This window comes from Rattus rattus, chromosome 3 (assembly GCF_011064425.1).
Source record: "Rattus rattus isolate New Zealand chromosome 3, Rrattus_CSIRO_v1, whole genome shotgun sequence".
NCBI classification, from domain to species: domain Eukaryota; kingdom Metazoa; phylum Chordata; class Mammalia; order Rodentia; family Muridae; genus Rattus; species Rattus rattus.
In genome coordinates, this window is record NC_046156.1 from 220,924,897 (window position 1) to 220,948,456 (window position 23,560).

General features: G+C 38.8%; 1 protein-coding gene across 1 annotated transcript in view; it reads left to right on the plus strand.

Moving 5' to 3' along the window:
• Window positions 1-18,312, plus strand: part of Fam81b (family with sequence similarity 81 member B) — a 98,643-nt gene extending 80,331 nt beyond the window's left edge. Inside the window, exons 8-10 of the mRNA XM_032899113.1 lie at window positions 10,531-10,666; window positions 16,533-16,728; window positions 18,179-18,312. Coding sequence (XP_032755004.1) covers window positions 10,531-10,666; window positions 16,533-16,728; window positions 18,179-18,312 — 466 coding nt within the window. The remainder of the gene's footprint in view (window positions 1-10,530; window positions 10,667-16,532; window positions 16,729-18,178) is intronic.
• Window positions 18,313-23,560: the final 5,248 nt, after the last annotated feature.

The window sequence follows — 23,560 nt, forward strand, 5'->3', positions numbered from 1 at the left end:
TGATATCCAAAATAAACGAAGAACGAAAGAAGTTAGATTCCAGAGAGCAAAGTAATCCTATTTAAAAAAAGAATGGGGTACAGAGCTAAACAAAGAATTCTCAGCTGAGGAATATCAAATGGCTGACAAGTACCTAAAGGAATGTTAAACATTCTTAACCATCAGAGAAATGCAAATCAAAACAACCCTGTGATCCCACCTCACACCAGTCAGAATGGCTAAGATCAAAAAATCAGGTAACAACAGATGCGAGCAAGGATGTGGAGAAAGAGGAACACTCCTCCATTGTTGGTGGGATTACAAACTGGTACATCCATTGTGGAAACCAGTCTGGAGGTTCCTCTGAAAATTGTACATTGTACTACTTCTCCTGGGCATATACCCAAATGGTACTCCAACATACAACAAAAACACATGCTCCACTATATTCATAGCAGCCTTATTTATAATAGCCAGGAGTTGGAAAGAACCCAGATGGCCCTCAAGAGAGGAATGGATACAGAAAATATAGTACATCTACACAATGGAGTACTACTCAGCTATCAAAAACAATGACTACATGAAATTCATAGGCAAATGGATGGAAGTAGAAAATATCATCTTGAGTAAGGTAATCCAATCACAGAAAACATACATGGTATGTACTCACTGATAAGTGGATATTAGCACAAAAGATCAAATTACCCAAAATGCAATCCACAGAGCACATGAAGCTCAAGAAGAAGGACAACCAACGTGTGGGTACTTCAGTCTTGTCTAAAGAGGCAAGAAAAATATTCATAGGAGGGTATATGGAGTCAAAGTTTGGAGCAGAGACTGAAGAAATGGCCATTCAGAGCCTGCCCCATATGGGTATACAACCTACATACATACAGCCACTAAAGTTAGATAAGATGTATGTAGCTAATAAGTGCATGCTGAAAGGCACAGCGAGAGCACGTAAAATACAAGGCCAATGCTAGCAGCAAACCACTGAACTGAGAACGGGATCCCAGTTGGAGGAATTAGAGAAAGAACTGAAAGAGCTGAAAGGGACTTGCAACCCCATAAGAACAACAATACCAACCAACCAGTGCTCCCAGGAACTAAACCACTACCCAGAGACTACACATGCACATACCCATGGCTCCATCTGCGTATGTAAAAGAGGATGCCTCTGTTGGGCACCAAAGGTAGGAGAAGCCCTTGGAAGACCTGGAAGAACAATTGAGAATCTCCTCCCTTGACACTGCCTTAGTCCCATTCCAAACCAAAAAAGAAAAGGGGTGCCAAGACACATGGCGCAGATTTCAGAAAATTTTTACTCTTCTTATTTGGGCAAAAATGTAGGGAGGTTTCAAAAATATCAGGTATACTTCAAGAGGCAGTACTTAAAGGTCCAGGCCAGCACCTATGTGCTGGTCTAGGAAGCAGATAACTATCATTTCTAACAAGACTAATGGGGTACAAAATATCTCTCAATCCTATTAACACTAGCATTGGTAACAGTAATACTTAAATCAGCTATGAAAACATTATTAAAAGTAAACCTGACTGAAAAAAATGAGGAGTTATTTAATGAGGCTTTATAAAAATCTTAACAAAACATAGACTATCCTTTAAGATGAAAAATAAAGTTAAGAATTATTCATTTTACCTTTATGTGAGCTGCCATTTTACCAATTGTGTGGTTTGTTGTAATAATGGCAGGCTGTGCCGTGTTATGTATTCCCACTGGCATCAGGATCGAGGGATTGTTTACGAAGCTTCAGTATAACTCCAAGTGGACTGTCGTCCACAGGATACACACAACGCTCAGGAACCCAAACAGGGGCCTCCGCATCCTTGGGAAAGATGCGAGCTGATCCTCTCACCCTGACAAAGATGGGGTCAGGCCCCTTCCAGGCTCCCGAGGGCAGATCTTTCCATTTAACCAAACCATTATGTGCTCTGTCCTTCCTCCAGTGCCTGTCAACCGCTGAGAGACCAGCCTTATCCACAATTAAAAAAAATTAAGATATAAAGAATAGTTGATAATTATAGGGGGACTATATACTCTCCCTCTTTTATTCTTTCAAGTTGGTTTTTTATGGTCAATTGGGCTTGCTCTACAATTGTTTGACCTTGAGAATTATAAGGGATACCTGTTTTCTGAAGAATATCGAAATAAGCACAAAATTGTTGAAATGATTTGCTGGTATATGCTGGTCCATTATCAGTTTTTATTTTCATTTGCCTAGGCACATTCATAAAGGCAAAGGCTTGTAAATCTTTGATCTTTTCTCCACTCTAAGCAGAAGCAAAAATCAATCCTGAATAGGTATCTATGGACATACTGACATATTTCAATTTCTCAAAAGAAAGTACATGTGATTAATGCCCAAACTGGGTGAGGGAATCAACGGAGCACATGAGGAACACTGAGTAATTATCTGAACAGCTTGATCCTTGGTGCATCCTGTATGATGTCTTAAAGATTGTGAGTTAATATGAAATTTTCTATGTAATTGAAGGACCAAATCATAAGAATCAAGAGCTATAGCTACAAATTGTGGCCTAATATAAAAATCAGCAGCAGCATTACCTTCTGCCAAGGGGGCCAGGCAATCCAGAATGACCTCTGATAATGCCCTACATAAATAGGCTCTCTGCGTTGCCACAATGCCTCCACTTGCAAAAGACAAGAGCAAATAGGAGATACAGGAGCAATATATGCAGCAGGTTCCAAAGGTAAAATAATATTAGATACATAAGCACTATCTGTATAAGTATTGCAGGGCTCTTGAGGAAACAGATAGCGCCAGAATCAGGGCCTTTAACTCAGCCAGCTGTGCCGAGACAGAATCAAGCATCAGTCTCTCCACCTTGCCCTCTGAAAGGACCATGGCGTCTCCCTCAGAAGACCCATCAGTGAAAAGCAATCTGGCCTTACTTAGAGGCTAATTTTTTTTACTATAGAGGGAGAAATCACAGTATGTAATTTAACTGACAAATTTTATTTTCAGGATAATAGTTATCAAATTGACTAGTAGTAGAACATGAAAAAATGGACAAATCATCAAAAGTTCTAATCAAATTACTTACCTGTTCCTGATCATAAGGTAAAATAATCATTCTTTGAGCAGGTTGCATAGTCAAGACAGCTTCCACATGATGAAGCACATTGCTTCCCCATAGATTAATAGGAATATTACTGATGACGAAGGTTGAAAATATCCCATATGTCCTTCCTCATCTTTCCATTTAAGTATTTTACTACTTTTGAGGAGCTGTAGCTGTCCCCACTCCTTGTCAAGTATGTAATGACTAATTACATTTATAGTTGCTTCTCCTGTTAAAGCAGTTGCAACCAGAAAGTCTGAAAAAGTGTCAGTAGTCACAAATAAATCTAGAAATACCAGATTATTGTCTCTAGCTATTTCTATTTGATGATATAAAGAATGAGATTGTCTAATTGTTCCTATGCAAGGCCCAAAATCTGCCTTGGTATATAATTCTATTGTGACTTTGCCCTCATTAAGGGGTCCAGGCAATCCAGTCTGAGTTCTTAAATGGCCTATAAAGGAACAGTACACTTCTCTTAAATCAGTGGTATTAGCATAAATATTTGTAAAATTTGAGGGTTAACAGTATCTAAAAGAGGAAAAATTTTAATCAATTGCAAACCACACATTGGCTATCAAAATACGAATTGAAAGCTTGATTTAACATTTTAACAAGAGTGGCTACAGCATGTAATTCAATAATCTGTGTTGAAGCACAGTCAAGAGAATAAGCACGTGATCCAATTACATGTGTTGCCTTCTCATTAGATAACCAATTTAATTGCTGTTTGGAATAAAGTAAGGTATGTTTCATCAGGTTCTTTTTCTATAATACTTCCATGATTCAATCTTACAATTCTGTACATCTAGCTCTCTTTACTTTCTGTAAAGCTATTCAATCACTCCTCAGTTAATTGTCTAGGGGAATAGAATTTGCATCTCTCTTGGGGATATCAAACAAAGGCTTGGTGGTGAAGTTAAGGTAAGGTCTTAGCCAATTAACATATATTAGAAGCTTTTAAAATTAATTTAAAGTAAAATATCTTCAATTTTCTGAGCCACACTTTGTTTAGGATATAACCAATGTCTCAAATATTGAAAAGGAATAATGAATGTTTTCTGGAGCAGCAGCTACTGTCCAAAATTTAAAGCACATTGTAAGAATAAAGGCTTGTAGTAAAATTAAAATGTCTATATAATGAATAATACACACTGAAAGATTCAAAGTCTTAACTTCTTGTATTGAAGCAGTGACAAAAAAATTTTAATGTAATGTAGGGACATAAGTGATTCCTTGAGGCAAAACTTTCCAATGGTATCACTTCATGGGCTCTCCAAAATTATAAGCAAGCTCACTAAATGAAAATCTTTCACAATCGCCAGGATGTAAAGAAACAGCATAAAAACAATCTTTTAAATTTATAATAATTCTACATGTATTTCTTGAAATAGCAGTTGGAGTGAGCAAACAGGCTATAATGCTCTTATAAGTTCCATAGCCTCATTAACCATTCATAAATCCTGTAACATTCTCCATCCGTTTGATTTTTTCTTAATTACAAATATGTGTGAGTTAGAATCCTGAGCCTGTCTGTGATCAAACTGTAATCTGTAGCCAATGTAACACTGACAATCATTAACCATAATCTTTAACTCTCCCTTGTAACACCAGAGCACAACCATAATTTTGGAAAGCAAAGCTCAACCTCCAACAAGCCATCTATTCTCCAAAATCCAGTCTCTCCAAAACACCAACTGCATTTCTCATGCTTTAAAGTTTGACTGCCAGTTCTTGCGTATGAACCAACAATGGTGCAGGCTCTAGTACCTCAACAAAGAGATATTGCCCTAAATTCTTTTATAGGTCTGGTTTTTAATGATAAGAATTATATTAAAATATTATCCCAATTTAGACCTATTTCCCTGTGTTGTCTAAAATAATTCCATCTGAATTATGAGGTTTAAGCCAACTTTATGTTACCAATGTTACAAATTTTCTACCATACCCAATAACTTAAAAGCCACTAACCTATAACCAAGACATGTAGAGAATATTATACATTTAAAACAAATCAGAAACAAAAAAATGAAATGGCTAAACATTATCTTTGATATTTAGATCAAAAACCATTTTTACTTTTTCTAGCTGTAATTTTAAGAGAAGCACCTTGTCATCTGTTGAATTCAATAATCACAATCAAAGATTTTTCAAAGAGAAACAGCCATCAGCTGAGAACTAGATGGCTTTTCAGCTCCCTACCATAGGAGCTGAGAAGCTGCTGGCACCTTTAAGATCAGCTTGTGCAGACACTCAGCCCCTGGGGAGCTTCTCCAGTTGACCTAGGCTCCTAGCTACAAGTGCAGGGCTCCAAAGGTCAATTTAAATTGTTTTTTAATTATTTGTTCCTTTTTTGAAACGAGTTAGTACTAAATCAAGGTGTGAACGACTGACAGATAAAGTTATTAGCATTTTTTTCTTTTGAACATAAAACATTTAAGCAACAAGAAGCAAAACCCAGACATAACTGACATACATGGACAGCTTGGTGCACCAAGGACAGGCAATAGACATAGAGGGAAAGAACTAGATGGCGTCCCACCAAAGGGACCCAGATACCCTAAAGGACCCAGAAACTGAAATAAGCACTTCTCCAATAGGAGCCAGCAAGGAGGCGGGACGTCTGTCCCTAGGAGAGCTCTTAAAAAGCTTAGGCTCATTTTCCTTATTTTGCCAAAACATCTGTGGACAGATTGTTTTTCTAAAACTTATTCTCTCTCTTGTCTAGGATGTAAAATGTCTCTAGTCAGGGTTCAAAGACATCTATGAGAATTGACTTCACTTCTCTAGGTTTTAGCATGACTCTAAAAGAACACATACACAAAAATATTTTACCATTATTACCTTGTCCCTTTTAACCTGTTTCCAATCTGGACTATTCAAACCACCACTAGCTATAAACCAAGGACTGACGTGTTCTATAGTTTTAACAAAATCTTGGGCTGCCTTTACCTTAATACCAGTACTTTGTTATTTGAGTAAACTTACAAGCTGATATGCGACCAATAACAAGGAACTTTTAGTTCCCATGGCTAAGATGAAACTTTTGTAGTGCTACTTACTTTGCTTTGTCTCGTGGTCACCACTTGTCCCCAATACATTCTGCTTCCTCACTGGCCACCCTTTTGGAACAATCCCGTCAGGTTGTCCTCTTTTTCTCAGTCTCGGTGGGACCGCCAAATGAGGACACCTGTGCCGCCAATGTGTGAATATCGGGTGTAGGTCTGCGGGATTGAAAGAAAACAAATACACAGGTCACCCATTTTCAGAGAGTGCCACCAAGGCTTTACTGAGATCTCCTTATATACCCGAGGCAAAAGTCATGGAAAAACAACAAAGCAGATGAAAATCCCCAATCAGGAAAACAGGAAAAATCTGTGTCGTGGAAAGTCCCAGGACCAAATCAGGGCAATAAACAATTTTTTAATAACAAGCTGAAAGGCTCAGCAAGGGAGAAGGGTGCCACGGAAAGTCTCAGGCCCAAATCAGGCACTGAGAGCAGCTGCCAAGGGTGTAAATGACTTCTTGCTATAGCAGGGGAAAAGGCTCAGTGAAGGGGAAGGGAAACACCCCAAGGTAGGGTCCAACAGGAAACCATGTGTAAGAAGTCATAGGGGATGGAAGAAACAGTATCTTCCAGATACAAAAGGAATGACACATAATTAACTCACAAATATCAGCATGCACAGGGCCTGTACAGATTCAATTAAGACAGGATCCCAGCACTGAGAGGGAAAGTAGACACAGCTCTCATCCCTAACCAAGAAGCTACCTCCAATTGACAACCATTTGAAAAGGAAAAGTAAGTTATTCTCTATTGGAGAAAGCTGAGTGGATGCATTATCCACATGTAAGTGTAGGCTCTGTGCCCAGCAGCAGAAGACTAACAAAACAAAAATGTCACTGCTAGAATTTTGTCACATATTGCTGTATTTGAGCATTTTGTTTTGTTTCTGTCCTTATCGTCTTTTGCTTGTATAATACAGTTTTTTTTCAATTTTCACAGACTTTAATTTTATTGTAACTTGGAACACATAGGAACGTGCAAAGAATTTTTCTTTATTAACTCAGATTTTCACCACATAATGTACATAATACAGTTTTTAATTTTGTGTTTCTTGTGTGTGGAAGGTATGGGGTTTTGTTGTTGTTGTTGTTGCTTCTGCTGCTGCTGTTTTGTTTTGCTTGTTTGATGCCAATTTGAGAGGGGGGCATGAAATTGGGTGGATGGGAAGGTGGAGAGAATCTTGGAATTGTTGGGGGAGAGGATACTATGATCAGGATCTTTTCAAATTAAAATATTTCCTCCCAAGAATAAGTATTTAGGAAAATATCTAACTAAAGAAGTAAAAGACTTTGACAACAAAAATTTCAGGATATTGAAAAAGGGAATCACAGTAGATACTAAATGATGGAAACCTACTTCATGCTCCTGGGTAGGTAAAATTAATATTATAAAAATGTCTATATTACCCAAATCAATATTAAACATATTCATTTCAAAACTTCCATATCATGTTTCACAGATATAGGAAAATACAAGAATTCATATGGAACTATAAAAATCACAACAACACACACACACACACACACACACACACACACAACACAAATAGCCAAAGCTATCCTAAGGAATGACAACAATGATTGAGATATTGCACTACCTGATCTCAAATAATACTACACAGAGTTATAGTTATAAAGACAGCTTGGTTCTGATATAAAAATGGACCAATGGACCACTGCAATAGATAGAGAACCTAGAAATAAAATGGGAAAGCTATGCCCACTTAATTATTGACAAATCAGGTGTGGTGGTTTGAATGAGGATGGCCCAAGAGCTCAAATGTTTGAATACTTACTTTCCAGTTAATGGAACTATTTGGAAAGGATGAAGGTGTGGCTTTGTTGGAGAAAGTATGCTACTAGGCATGGGCTTTGGGTTTTCAAAAGCTTACACTAGGCCCAAGTTCTCTCTCTCTCTCTCTCTCTCTCTCTCTCTCTCTCTCTCTCTCTCTCTCTCTCTCTTTGCCCATGGATCATGATGGACTCTTACCTACTGCTCCAGTACCATATGTACCACCATGATGCCCCCTGGCATAATGATAATGGCCAAACCCTCTCAAACTGTAAGCAAGCCCACAATTAAATACTTTATAAGACTTGTGTTGGCCATGGTGTCTTTTCATAACAATAAAACAGTGAAGACATGGAGCAAGTGGATGTCACATTAGTTAAAACATTCTCTTTCTCAGGGTGGTTAGAAAAGAGACTTCTGTTAAAAGGGTGTTACTCAACAGAGAAGTAAGTCTGAATGAATGGAAACCAGGAGCAACCAAAGGAGCAGTCCACAAAGAGGAAACTATTGACCCAAATGGTGCTACCCACATAACATCCATTGAACCTATTTGCCTGATATCTAACAGCAATTAGATATTTGCACAGGTGATTGGGAATCATGACATTACTAAGCACAAGAAATGAAACTGATTTCATGTTCTTCAATGCCAAAGAACTCAGCTAAATCAAAATAAGTTCTTGTGTCAAAAACTAATGTGGGAAAATTTAGATGAAGATCAGACTTTAATTAACTTACTTTCCCCATTCCTTGCCTTTGTGATGCAAGTCAGGGTTTGTCACCTTTAACATTACTGATGGCTTGGTTGCATGACCTTGACTGTATGCCTCAGGAGGATACACAGTAGCAGCCATAGTCTCTGTACACTAAATGCCAATAGCACCTCCCAGTGTTGACAATGAGAATTGTCATCAGACACTAAATAGCCTCTGTTTTATAGCCACTGGTCTACACAACAATTATTTTACAGCACCTGTTTCGAGGTTGTTGTTTCTTTCTCCTTTTCCTTCCACTCCACTTCTCTCTTTTGTTTTGAGACATCTATCTTAGTCAGGGCTTCTATTTCTGCACAAACAACACGACCAAGAAGCAAGTTGGGGAGGAAAGAGTTTATTCAGCTTACTTCCACATTGCTGTTCATCACTAAAGGAAGTCAGGACTGGAACTCAAGCAGGTCAGGAAGCAGGAGCTGATGCAGAGGCCATGGAGGGATGTTACTTACCGGCTTGCTTCCCCTGGCTTGCTCAGCTTGCTCTCTTATAGAACCCAAGACCACCAGCCCAGGACGGAAAAAAGGGCTGGGTCCTCCCTCCTTGATCACTAATTGAGAAAATGCCTTACAGCTGGATCTCATGAGGCCATTTCCTCAAGGGAGACTTCTTTTCTGTGATAACTCCAGCTTATGCTAAGTTGACACACAAAACTAGCCAGTACAACATCTCAGTCTGCAACCCTGTTTAATCTACAGTGTAATAAGTAGACCAGACTTGCCTCGACCTTGTGAACAATCCTCCTGCACCTGCAGGCAAGCACTAGGAATATAATTGTATGCTAAGGTCAGCTGACATTTTTAATTATGGAGCCAAATACTTTTCATGGCAGCTAGAAAGATATACATACATGCCTGACATCTTAAGTGATGTCAAAGGAAAACATTCACTCCGATTTGTTAAAATCTTCTGTGGTTGTTTAATGATCTTATACTCCATGTCAGAAGCAGTCCCTTTCTGTGCATTCTTTACTTTAGGGTTGGTTGTTTAGGTTCTTCCTTTTGCCATATGAGTAACTTGGCACAAATCCATCCACTCAGATCCACGGGCTACAGAGGAGATGACTCTGATGATTTCCCCAGGGAAATCATACACTACCCTAAGCCAGACCTTAGACAGTGCTTTACTGTGGTATATCTGGGGACTGCCCTCACCTCCCTCTAATGACATTTTTAGTCCCTTTTGTTCTTCTCCGTACTTCAGGTGGGTCAGCAAACTCAAGCAGCTGAGTCTGACTGAAGGTGATGCATTTTATACTCTTGAATACGTTTTTTTAAAGTTATACTGTGTGACCTGTAAATATTTTGTGAAATTTTACTCTGGGTATACAGAGCGTTTGATCAGAGCAGAGCTGTGCTATTTGTTTGTGGATACTCTCCTACCACAGTAGCACCATTCAAGCTGTAGGGCCTGAACTATTACAATCTGGCTCTTTACAGAAAATTTGTCAGTTTCTACTGCAAAGTGACTTGAGCATTTCTTTCCCTCATAAAGAGAACTTCAAGCCTTGAGGGGATTTACACATGGATAACATATGCATTTCTGTATGAGAAAGTTATCATAAGCTTACCATTTACCTACCACCATGTATGTTTGCATTCTGAGGTACACAAAAGACTGCTGACAGTGGCTGGCCTGGACTCCAGCCTAGGGCAGTGCCTACACCTCCCAAGATGTCTCATAAGTACCTGCTCAGGCCCAGAGACATTATCCTACTGCACCTTTTTGGTGCTAAATTTTTAAATTTATTAATTTTATTTATATTTACATTTATTGATTGATTGACTTAGTAAATTCACTTATTAAAATGTTTTTCCTTAGATTTAACTCACTTTCTACAAACATATATGAAGAAGTTGAAAACAATCAAAAATGGACAGAAAACCAGTTTATCAAGTACAGAAAAGACCATCTGGGCCACATGAATGAATGTCTGAAGGTTGTTCAAGAAAAGCTGGTAAGGTGCTACTATTTCCTGAGGTTAACAACATTGCATGGTGGCTGCCCAAGCCTTGACAGTAATCTCTCTTGCTTGAGAGAGTGCTTGTATTTTGACACCTCTGTAGGGGGCCAGTGCCTACCTCTGGTCCAGGAATCTCCTCTCCAGCTGTGGGAATCTACATTTACTAGTATATGCTCTCTCTGTACCAAAATAACTTGAAGAAATTTTCTTTTTCAAGAAGAGGAGGAGCAGCAACAACAGCAACAGCAGCAAGAGCAACAACAAAGCACTCTCAGCCCAAACTGAAGAATCTTGTCAGGGGTGCTCTGTTAGAAATCTGAGGCCGGGGTTGGGGATTTAGCTCAGTGGGCCCTGGGTTCGGTCCCCAGCTCCAAGGAAAAGGAAAAAACAAAAAAGCAAAAAAAGAAATCTGAGGCCCTAGTAAGATCACCAGTGGAAGGGGAAGCCCTTGGTCCTGCTAAGACTGAACCCCCAGTGAACATGATTGTTGGGGGGAGGGCGGCAATGGGAGGAGGATGGGGAGGAGAACACCCATATATAAGGGGAGGGGGAAAGGTTAGGCGGATATTGGCCCGGAAACCGGGAAAGGGAATAACAATCGAAATGTAAATAAGAAATACTCAAGTTAATAATAAAAAAATAAAAAATAAAAGAAAAAAAATGTGCATTTTCCCAACTTGGAAAGAATGGTGACCAGAGGTAGATGTTCAGGTGAGTGACTAAATAGTACTTCTCCACTATCCTTCCAATTTGGGGAAACAAACTTGTTAATTTTATCAAGTTCAGAGATCTTTGCAATCCTGGAACAATATTGACTTGATCATTATCATAGACTACGGCGCATGAACTGTCAATGTTATGTATTTCATTTTGTCATTTATAAATATACACGAGCAGGATTGATCTGGAACTTTCTGCTCATGAAGAGTCCTTATCTGTTTGTTAGCAAGCAAAGTCCGGAAAGTGTATTTTGGCCTAATCCTTGAAAAAGTTTGTGTATTGTTAGAATGATGTTTTTGCTTACAGCCTGAAAGAATTCACTGATTAAAGTGGTTGTGCTGTTTTCAAAAAAAAAAGAAAGAAAGAAAGAAAGAAAGAAAGAAAGAAAGAAAGAAAGAAAGAAAGAAAGAAAGAAAGAAATCTGAGGCTCTAGACAAATTTTCTAGGTGACACTTGACCTCATGACAGTTTGAAAGCTTCTGGAAAACAAAATTTACCCTATTTGAGATCTATTACTAGTGCAGAGTTATTGGTTATTGCTTTTTTTCTTTGTTTTTGAGACAGAATCTTACCATGTAGCTCTGGTTGTCGTGGAACTTGCTATACACATCAGGCAGGCCTGGAGTTCACTGAGATCTGCCTGTCTCTCTACCTCCTGAGTGCTGAGATCAAAGGTGTATGCCACCATGCCTGGCATAGATCCAAAGTTTTAAAAACTCTTTTCTCAATCACACCCTGTGAAGCAAGTCCACATCTTCAGAGTGAGGCTGACACAGCATATACAAACATACCTGTGTGTAGACTTCCCTCTCTCATTGCTGCTGGAATCCCAAGTTCTCCAAAAAGGGCAGCTCACAATCATGATGGTAGACCATGGCTGCCTGTCACGAAAACTGTACAAATGAGATGGCCTGAGAACTTCATTCAGTGGGACTGTCAGCAACACAGTAAACAATGTCTCTAGCCCACACCTGAGTCTGCACATAACTGAACAAGGTACAGGCCAGGAGCCGAACACAAATAACAGCTTTATTGTGACTGTGACTATCAAAGTCTGGATAGTTAGATTCATGGCTGCCAAGTGAGCCTGCGAGTTCTTCAACTCCCAAAGTACCCAAAACCCTCTACCATTTATAAGCAGTATAATGGGTGAGCCTAGGTCATCATGGGAGGAAGAGAGAAACTGACTTCACCATTCCTAAAGCAAGAAGCAGAAAATAGGCATGGCACTTGTGCCCAATCTCTCCTCCTTGATTCTCTGTGGAACTCCCTTAGGTCTAAGGCTGTCACTGCACCCATACTCACCCCCTAGAATCACTTCGTGAGCATTTCTACTGTACTAATTCCCGAGTTCCATTATACACCAATTAAATTAGAGCTCATAGGGGAGGGGTATGACCTAGGAGATTTAAGAACCAGAGCTTGGAGTCAACATTTACATTGATTGGGGTACACGTGGAGATGTGAGGTTCTATAAAGATTAGTTATAATGCTTAGAAGCACATCCAAGGAGCTTAGACAAAGTGGTGTCTGTTATCTTTCTTTGTAATACTTCTTTAAACATCAGACCAACATTCCAAAACTTCCAGGCACATCAGCCCCTCTACATAATGTGTAGTGTTACAAAAGAATTACAAAGACAAACTAAGCAGTTGACTCTCACACTTAGGAGGACAGTTAGAGAAATACAATGTTCATGTTCTCTATGAGGAAAACAGTGGTTTCTTTTTTTGTTGTTGTTGTTTTTTATCTCTATTAAATATTTCTTATTTACATTTGAAATGTTATTCCCATTCCTGGTTTCCACGCCAACATCCCCGTGCCTTACCCCTCCCCTCCTATATAGGTGTTCCCCTCCCCATCCTCCCATTACCTCCCTCCCCCCAAGAATCCCGTTCACTGGGGGTCCAGCCTTGGCAGGACCAAGGGCTTCCCCTTCCACTGGTGATCTTACTAGGCTATTCATTGCTACCTATGCAGTCCGAGCCCAGGGTAGGTCCATGTATAGTCTATGGGTAGTGGCTTAGTCCCTGGAAGCTCTGGTTGCTTGGCATTGTTCTTTATATGGGATCTCAAGCCCCTTCAGCTCTTTCAGTCCTTTCTCTGATTCCTTCAACGGGGGTCCTGTTCTCAGTTCAATGGTTTGCTGCTGGCATTTGCCTATGTATTTGCCATAATCTGGCTGTGTCTCAGGAGAGAACTACATCCAGTTCCTGTCAGCCTGCACTTCTTTGCTTCATCCATCTTATCTAGTTTGGTGGCTGTATATGTATGGGCCACATGTGGGGCAGGCTCTGAATGAGCTTTCCTTCAGACTCTGTTCTAAACTTTGCCTCCCTATCCCCTCCTAAGGGTATTCTTGTTCCCCTTTTAAAGAGAGTGAAGCATTCACATTTTGGTCATCATTCTGGAGTTTCATGTGTTCTGTGCATAAAGGGTAATTCAAGCATTTGGGCTAATAGCCACTTATCAATGAGTGCATACCATGTGTGTTTTTCTGTGATTGGGTTACCTCACTCAGGATGATATTTTCCAGTTCCATCCATTTGCCTATGATTTTCATAAAGTCACTGTTTTTGATAGCTGAGTAGTTCTCCATTGTGTAGATGTACCACATTTTCTGTATCCATTCCTCTGTTGAAGGTCATTTGGGTTCTTTCCAGCTTCTGGCTATTATAAATAAGGCTGCTATGAACATAGTGGAGCATGTGTCTTTGTTTTATGTTGGAGCATCTATTGGGTATATGCCCAAGAGAGGTATAGCTGGTTTCCCAGGTATTTCAATGTCCAATTTTCTGAGGAATCTCCAGACTGATTTCCAGAATGGTTGTACCAGTCTGCAGTCCCACCAACAATGGAGGAGTGTTCCTCTTTCTCTACATCCTTGCCAGCATCTGCTGTCACCTGAGTTTTTGATCTTAGCCATACTGACTGGTGTGAGGTGGAATCTCAGGGTTGTTTTGATTTGCACTTCTCTGAGGACTAAGGATGTTTAACATTTCTTTAGGTGCTTCTCAGCCATTCGATATTCCTCAGCTGTGAATTCCTTGTTTAGCTCTAAACCCCATTTTTTTAAATAGGGATATTGTTTCCCTGCAGTCTAACTTCATGAGTTTTTTGTATATTTTGGATATAAGCCCTCTATCAGTTGTAGGGTTGGTTGCCGTTTTGTCAATTGAGTCCATTGACGTTGAGAGATATTAAGGAATAGTGATTATTGCTTCTTGTTATCTTCATATTTGGAGCTGAGATTATGTTTGTGTGCTTGTCTTCTCTTTGTTTTCTTGCAAAACATTAGTTTCATGCTTTTTCTAGGGTGTTGCTTGCCTCCTTATGTTGGGCTTTACCGTTTATTATCCTTTGTAAGGCTGGGTTTATAGAAACATATTGTGTAAATTTGGTTTTGTCATGGAATATCTTGGTTTCTACATCTATGTTAATTGAGAGTTTGGCTGGATACGGTAACCTGGGCTGGCATTTGTGTTCTCTTAGGGTCTGTATAACATCTGTCCAGGATCTTCTGGCTTTCATAGTCTCTGGTGAGAAGTCTGGTGTGATTCTGATAGGTCTGCCTTTATATGTTACTTGGCCTTTCTCCCTTACTGCTTTTAATAGTTTTTCTTTGTTTTGTGCATTTGGTGTTTTGACTATTATGTGACGGGAGGAATTTCTTTTCTGGTCCAATCTATTTTGAGTTCTGTAGGTTCCTTGTATGTTTATGGGCATCTCTTTCTTTAGGTTAGGGAAGTTTTCTTCTATGATTTTGTTGAAGATATTTAGTGGTCCTTTGAGTTGGGAGTCTTTACTCTCTTCTATACCTATTATCCTTAGGTTTGATCTTCTCATTGTGTTCTGGATTTCCTGTATGTTTTGGACCAGTAGCTTTTTCCGTTTTCCGTTATCTTTAACAGTTGTGTCCATGATTTCTATGGAATCTTCTGCTCCTGAGATTCTCTCTTCTATCCCTTGTACTCTGTTGGTTATGTTTGTATGTACGGCTCCTTGTGTCTTCCTTTGGTTTTCTATCTCCAGGGTTGTCTCACTTTGTGCTTTCTTTATTGTTTCTATTTCCATTTTCAATTCTTTCACCTACTTGTATTTTCCTGTAATTCTTTCAGGGATTTTTGTGTTTCCTCTCTAAGGGCTTCTACTTGTTTACTTGTGTTTTCCTGCATTTCTCTAAGGGAGTTCTTCATGTCTTTCTTGAAGTCCTCCATCATCACGATCAAATGTGATTTTAAATCTAGACCTTGCTTTTCTGGTGTGTTTGGATAGTCAGTGTTTGCTTTGGTGGGAGAATTGGGCTCTGATGATGCCATGTAGTCTTGGTTTCTGTTGCTTGGATTCCTGCACTTGCCTCTCACCATCAGGTTGTCTCTGGTGTTACTTTGCTTTGCTATTTCTGACAGTGACTTGCCCATCCTATACGCCTGTGTGTCAGGAGTGCTATAGACCTGTTTTCCTGTTTTCTTTCAGCCAGTTATGGGAACAGAGTGTTCTGCTTTCAGGCATGTAGTCATTCCTGTCCTCTGGCTTTCAGCTGTCCCTGTGGGCCTGCCCCTACTTCTCCTGGGTCCCTGTGCACAGGGGCTCCAGATGGCGCTAGGTGTTTTCCTCTAGAATCAGAAATGTGGGCAGAGAGTAGTCTCCTCTGGTTTCCCAGGCCTGTCTGCCCCTCTGAAGGTCTAGCTCTCCCTTCCATGGGATTTGGGTGCAGGGAGCTCTTTGACAGGGTCTCTTCACATCCGGGCATAGTCTGGACCACAGGGCTCCTGCAGCTTGACTACCATATCTTCCTGTGCCCAGAGGACCTATACAGTTTCCTCTTGGGCCAGGGATGTGGAAAAAGGTGGGCAGAAGTGGCGTTCTCTCCTGCCCTGCAGTCTCAGGATTGCCCACACATCTGGGTGATTAGCTCTCTCTCCCATGGGGTTTGGGAGCAGGGAGCTGTGGGCTGGGGCCAGCGAGGTTTGGGCACCAACTCAACAGCAGTTTCAGCTCAACAGCAGTTTCTTTAAGCTGAAGCATGAATCCATTCTGCTGCTCTTGTCTGAAGTGTTATCATATGATCTCTCTCTCTCTCTCTCTCTCTCTCTCTCTCTCTCATTTATTTATTTAATTTTTATTTATTTATTTTAAGGAAAAGTCTGAGAATAAGATGGAAGAAAAAATGCTGCAACTTTCAAGCAAGTTGGAGAATTTTATTAACTCCCAGAAACAGGAGGCAGAAGTAAACAAAGTGAAGGCCATAGAAAATAAAGTGTCCAAGAAAATGTGCCAAATAGAGAAGCGGATCTGGGGGGAACTAGAGAAAATGCAAAATGACTATCAATCAGGTGAGCAAAAATCATATGGCCTATCCTCCTTCCCATCCCCCTTCTGTTCCCAAGTATCTATTTTCACTGGGTCTGGTCATTAGTGACATCATCATGCATTTAATCTGGTGTCCCCAAACATCTTACAGGAGGTTGGCATAATACTCAAGGCACATACATAAGTAGATGGTTCTTTGTTTACACTTGACCATGTCTTATGCCTGCCATTGTTGTGAGATGCTTTACTTACTAAGATCTTTGGATCTGTAAGATGGCAAGTTCTTGGGCTCACCAAAAAATTGACTGTGGCTCCATTATGAACTTAGGAGACTAAGTCAAATGGCCTTCTCATCGAACTGCAGGTAGTGGTGCTAGACAGATATTAGCTTGGCAACTTGACCTTGACAAGTGAGGAAGAGATGAATTAACAGAGTCCTTGTAATAACTTTTTCTTCTTAAGAGGCTAAAGGAAGCAGAGTCCAGCTGAGCTGACTTCAAAAAGAATTTATTTGAAAGGCTCATCTAATTCAAATGCCATCTGCCTTGAGTCACAATTCTGAAGAATGTAAGGTTCCTTTATTAGAGAAAGCTGTGTTGTGTCCTTCAGGGCTTAGAAAAATATGTGTAAATTCCACAAAGCCTTGGTCCCACAGAGCTGCACTGGAGGTGCCTCCTTCTACCCAGTGGTCTTGGCACATAAGTGAACGTGCTGCCTACAGAAAGTAACCCTCACAGCCCCACTTCCTACAGCCATAGCCACACCTCCTACTGTGACCAGGAATCATATCCCAGACTCAAATGACTCTTCCAAAAAGAGACCCTCTTCATATTTCATTTCAGTATCCGTTTCCTATTTAATTATACTCATTGTTGCTTAGGACGAGTAGAAGAGAGTTTTTCAGCCTTTGTTTTTATTTTACTAAGTGGAGGTTCTAGCAAAGAAAGACTACAAATGAGTGCTCCTTTATATTTTGAATAAAAAGATGTTGATAAGCAACTATGTAGAAGACCTCAGGATGTAGGTTCTGAGCTTGTGGCCTGACAAGTCTGTGGCTATCAGGGAATAAACGTGAGAACAAGTAGAAAGTTGCAAGAGGGACAAGGGCAGCAGGCCTTTTTAGCTCCTCCAAGTTGCTTACTTGTTAAGGGGATAACAAGAATTCTTTTGAAGCCCACAAATCTTTTTACACAGCCTATAGAAAGAAGAAAATATTTTCAAGTTCTTCTGAAAGTTATTTTACTAGCCAGTATGCTTACAGAGAGGGGGAAAAAGGTATTCATAATAAAGACAGATCCAGTTAAGCTACTATGAGCTAATTTGTCTGTATAATTTTAGATGTGTCTTAATGGACTTTAATGTTATTTGAATTAAAGGTTGATCAATTATGGAAGTACTGATGAAGAGCACATTTGCGGATGGGGGAGATACAATGCATTGTTTTAGTATATCTGTTCTCCTTTCCTCTTCTAGGATTTAAATCAATCCACGACTCCCTCAATTCTCTCCAACAAATACAGAAAACAAAAATGGATTTAGAGAAATATAAAGTACAGAAAGACCTAAAGAAATTACAGCGTAAAATAGTGGAACTCCAAGAAGTATAACTTTGAAGGCACTTTCTTTCCAGCAGCAGGTGCAAGGGTTGGTTGGGAAAAGTTGTGAAGAAGAAAATTAATATCTTTAGGATATTACTACTGGTGTTTCTTATCACCACTAAAGTAAATAGACATTTCAGGAGGAAAAAACACAAAATAAATCAAAAAGCTTCATGATGCCTTTAATTTCTTAATGAAAAATTAAGAAATTTGTTTTCATGCATGCATTATTTTTTGTTTGTTTTTTTGTTTTTTCCAGAACTGAGGACCAAACCCAAGGCCTTGCACTTGCTAGGCAAGCGCTCTACCACTGAGCTAAATCCCCAATCTTTTTTCTTAGGTCCTCTTTCTTTCTTTCTTTCTTTCTTTCTTTCTTTCTTTCTTTCTTTCTTTCTTTCTTTCTTTCTTTTTTGCTTTGTTTTATTTTTATTTGCACACAAGTAAGAAAAACATAGTCTGTATTGTGAACCACATGAATTTAGTAAGTTCAGGTATATGGCAAACCCACTAGATGACTGATTACGTCTGAAAATATTGTAACCACTATATGGTTACAATTCATTGCTATAATATGAATTTTGTCCATTATTGTAAAACATATCTACGTTTTAAAAATCTCATTTACCATTAGCATTTGAGATCAAAATAGCTTATAGATTCATGATAAAATATTCCATAAATTCTAAGATCAACATTTGTGGGACATACATATCAGAGGGATAATTTATAATTTCTGACCCAGAAAATTCTCTTTTCTAAAAATACTACGTCTATAGTAATTCTGACTTATGCATATTTAAAATGAATTTTCATTGCACTCAATGTATCAGAATTGTACTAACACCTGAAAATAAAATGACGTACTTGCTTCCACTGAAAAAGCTCCACAATATTTGGCCTAGATACTAAATCAGAAGTACATCAAAAACATTGGTTTCCTGTAAAACTAAAACACACAGCCCAAGTATAGAGCTGTTATAGTTTTATTTCTGCTCCTGTGATAAAATACCCTAACAAAAAGCAACTTTAAGGGAGAAAGGATTTATTTGGGTTGCAATTCATTGTAGAGAAATCAAGCAGCAGGAATTTGAAGCAGCTTGTCCTAGCATATCCATAGTTATGAACAGAGACAAATAAATGCATAAATATTTCTCATTCTTACTCGTGTTCAGCTGTCTACAGTTCATGACCCCTGCCTAAGAAATGTTACCACCCATAGTGGGCATGCTCTTTCCATATCGATTAATTTAAAACATCTCCCTACAAATACATCCACATGCCAACTAAACTACAAATAATCTCTCTCTGAGTTGCATTTTCCAGGTGAGTCCTAATTGTGTCAAGTTGACAATCAAAGCTAATCGTTACAGGAACTATCAGAATTAGGCATTTTTATTCATGAAAAATAAAACTTTGTGGCATACACTGTGGACTAATTTCTACCCACAGGTTTTATAAACCTGACAAGGGAACCCATTAATAGATTTAGGAACCTTCCTTGGTTTGTCAATTTCTAAAAACAGTAGCAATTTCTCCCATAATAAAGCAGTTTTAACACCCAAACATTTCATCTACACCCACTTTCCTAAATTTTTAAGCATGTAGAACATCTCTACTTACTGTTATTAGTGTATACACAGCATATAATGTATAGTTCTGTTTCACTGATCTATCTGCCTGTCTCTGTATCAATACCATACAGTTTTTATGACTATTGCTCTGTAGTACTGCTTGAAGTCAGGGATAGTGATTCCCCCAGAAGTTCTTTTATTGTTGAGTATAGTTGTCACTATCCTGGATTTTTGTTATTCCAAATGAATTTAAAAATTGATTTTCCTATCTCTATAAAGAATTGAGTAGGAATTTTGATGGGGATTACATTGAATCTGTAGACTGCTTTTGACAAAGTGGCCATCTTTACAATATTAATCCTGCCAATCCATGAGCATGGAAGGTTTTCCCATCTTCTGAGATCATCCTCAATTTCTTTCTTCAGAGATTTGAAGTTCTTGTCATACAGATCTTTCACTTCCTTGGTTAAACTCACACCAAGATATTTTATATTATTTGGTATTATTGTGAATGGTGTCATTTCCCTAATTTCGTTCTCAGTCTTTAAGTAGAAGAAGGCTACTCATTTGTTTGAATTAATTTTATACCCAGCCATTTTGCTGAAGTTGTTTATCAGGTTAAGTAGTTCTCTGGTGGAACTCTGGGGTCACTTAAGTATACTATCATATCATCTGCAAATAGTGATATTTTGATTTCTTCCCTTCCAATTTGTATCCCTTTGACCTCCTTTTGCTGTCTAATTGCTCTAGCCAGGACTGCGAGGACTATATTGAATGAGTGGGGGGAGAGTGGGCAGCCTTGTCTATTCCCTGATTTTAGTGATATTGCTTCAAGTTTCTCTCCATTTAGTTTGATCTTGGCTACTGGTTTGCTGTATATGGCTTTTACAATGTTTAGATATGGGCCTTGAATTCCTATTCTTTCCAGGACTTTTATCATGAAGGGGTGTTGGACTTTGTCAAATGCTTTCTCAGCATCTAATGAAATGATCATGGGGTTATCTTTGAGCTTGTTTATATAGTGGATTACATTGGTGGATTTTTCATATATTAAACCATCCCTGCATTCCTGGGATGAAGCCTACTTTGATCATGATGGATGGTCATTTTCATGTGTTCTTGGATTCAGTTTGCAAAAATTTTATTGAGTATTTTTTCATCAATATTCATGAGGGAAATTGGTCTGAGGTTCTCTTTCTTTGTTGGGTCTTTGTATGATTTTGGTATAAGAGTAATTGTTACTTCATAGAAGGAATTTGCTCCACCTGTTTCTATTTTGTGGAATAGTTTGGACAGTTATTGGTATGAGGTCTTCTGTGAAGGTCTGATAGAATTCTGCACTAATTCTGTTCCTGGGCTCCTTTTGATTGGGAGAGTTTTAATAACTGCTTCTCTTTCTTTAGGAGTTATGGGGTTGTTTAGATTTATTTGTTACTGATTTATCTTTGGTACCTGGTATCTGTCGAGAAAATTGTCCATTTCCTCCAGATTTTCCAGTTTTGTTGAATATAGGCTTTGTACTAGGAACCAATGATTTTTTTTAATTTCGTCAGATTCTGTTCTGTCTTCCTTATCATTTTTGATTTTGTTAATTTGGATACACACTCTGACCTCTGGTTAGTCTGGCTAAGGGTTTATCTATCTTGTTAATTTTCCAAAGAATCAGCTCCAGGTTTTGTTGATTCTTTGTATAGTCCTTTTCGTTTCTACTTGGTTGATTTCAGCTCTGAGTTTGATTATTTCCTGTCTTCTACTCCTCTTGGGTTTGTTTGTTTGTTTGTTTGTTTATTTATGTATTTTGTTCTAGAGCTTTTAGGTGTGATGTCAAGCTGCTGACATATGCTCTTTCCTGCTTCTTTTTGCAGGCACTAAGAGCTATGAGTTTTCCTGTTAGCACAGCTTTCATTGTGTCCCGTAAGTTTGGGAACATTGTATCTTCATTTTCATTAAATTCTAAGAAGTCTTTAATTTCTTTCTTTATTTCTTCCTTGACCAAGTTGTCATTGAGTAGAACATTGTTCAACTTCCATGTATATGTGGGCTTTCTGTCATTATTGTTGTTATTGAAGAACAGTCTTAGTGCATGGTGATCTCAAAGGATGCATAGGATTATTTCTATCTTTCTGTATCTATTGAGGCCTGTTTTGTGACCAATTATATGGTCAATTTTGGAGAAGGTACCATGAGGTGCTGAGAAGAAGGTATATCCTTTTGTTTTAGGATGGAATATTCTATAAATATCTGTTAAGTCCATTTGGTTCATAACTTCTGTTAGTTTCTCTATGTCTCTGTTTCTGTTTCCATGATCTGTCCACTGATAAGAGTGGGGTGTTGAAATCCCCTATTATTGTGTGAGATGCAATGTGTGCTTTGAGCTTTAGTAAGGTTTCTTTTATGTATGTAGGTTCCCTGGCATTTGGAGCATAGATATTTAGGATTGAGAGTTCATCTTGGTGGATTTTTCCTTTGATGAATATGAAGTGTCCTTCCTTATCTTTTTTGATGACTTTTGGTTGAAAATTGATTTTATTCGATATTAGAATGGCTACTCTAGCTTGCTTCTTCAGACCATTTGCTTGGAAAGTTGTTTTCCAGCCTTTTACTCTGAGGCAGTGTCTGTCTTTTTCTCTGAAGTGTGTTTCCTGCATGCAGCAAAATGCTTGGTCCTCTTTTCGTATCCAGTCTGTTAGTCTATGTCTTTTTATCGGGGAATTGAGTCTGTTGATGTTGAGAGATATTAAGCAATAGTGATCGTAGCTTCCTGTTATTTTTGTTGTTAGAGGTGGAATTATGTTTGTTTGTCTCTCTTTTGGTTTCATCGCAAGGAAATGATATTCTTGCTTTCTGTATGGTGTAGTTTCTCTCCTTGTGTTGGAGTTTTCCATCTATTATCCTTTGTAGGGCTGGATTTGTAGAAAGATATTGTGGAAATTTGGTTTTTTTCATGGAATATCTTGGTCTCTCCATCTATGTTAATTGAGAGTTTTGCTGGATACAATAACTTGGGCTGGCATTTGTGTTCTCTTAGGATCTGTATGACATCTGTCCAGGATCTTCTGGCTTTCATAGTCTCCAGTGTGAATTCTGGTGTAATTTGATAGTTCTGCCTTTATATGTCACTTGACCTTTTCCCCTTACTGCTTTTAATATTCTTTCTTTGTTTTGTGCATTTGGTGTTTTGACTACTATATGACAGGAGGAGTTTCTTTTCTGGTCCAATCTATTTGGAGTTCTGTAGGCTTCTTATATGTTTATGAGCATCTCTTTCTTTAGCTTAGGGAAGTTTTCTTCTATGATTTTGTTGAAGATATTTACTGGTCCTTTGAGCTGGGAGTCTTCACTTTCTTCTATACCTATTATCCATATGTTTGATCTTCTCATTGTGTCCTGGGTTTCCTGTATGTTTTGTGTTAGCAACTTTTTGCGTTTTACATTATTTTTGACAGTTGTGTCGATGTTTTCTATGGTATCTTCTGCCCCTCAGATTCTCTCTTCTATCCCTTGTACTCTGTTGGTGATGTTTGTATGTACGGCTCCTTGTGTCTTCCTTTGGTTTTCTATCTCCAGGGTTGTCTCACTTTGTGCTTTCTTTATTGTTTCTATTTCCATTTTCAATTTCTTCACTTGTTTGTGTTTTCCTGTAATTCTCTGAGGGATTTTTGTGCTTCCTCTCTAAGGGCTTCTAC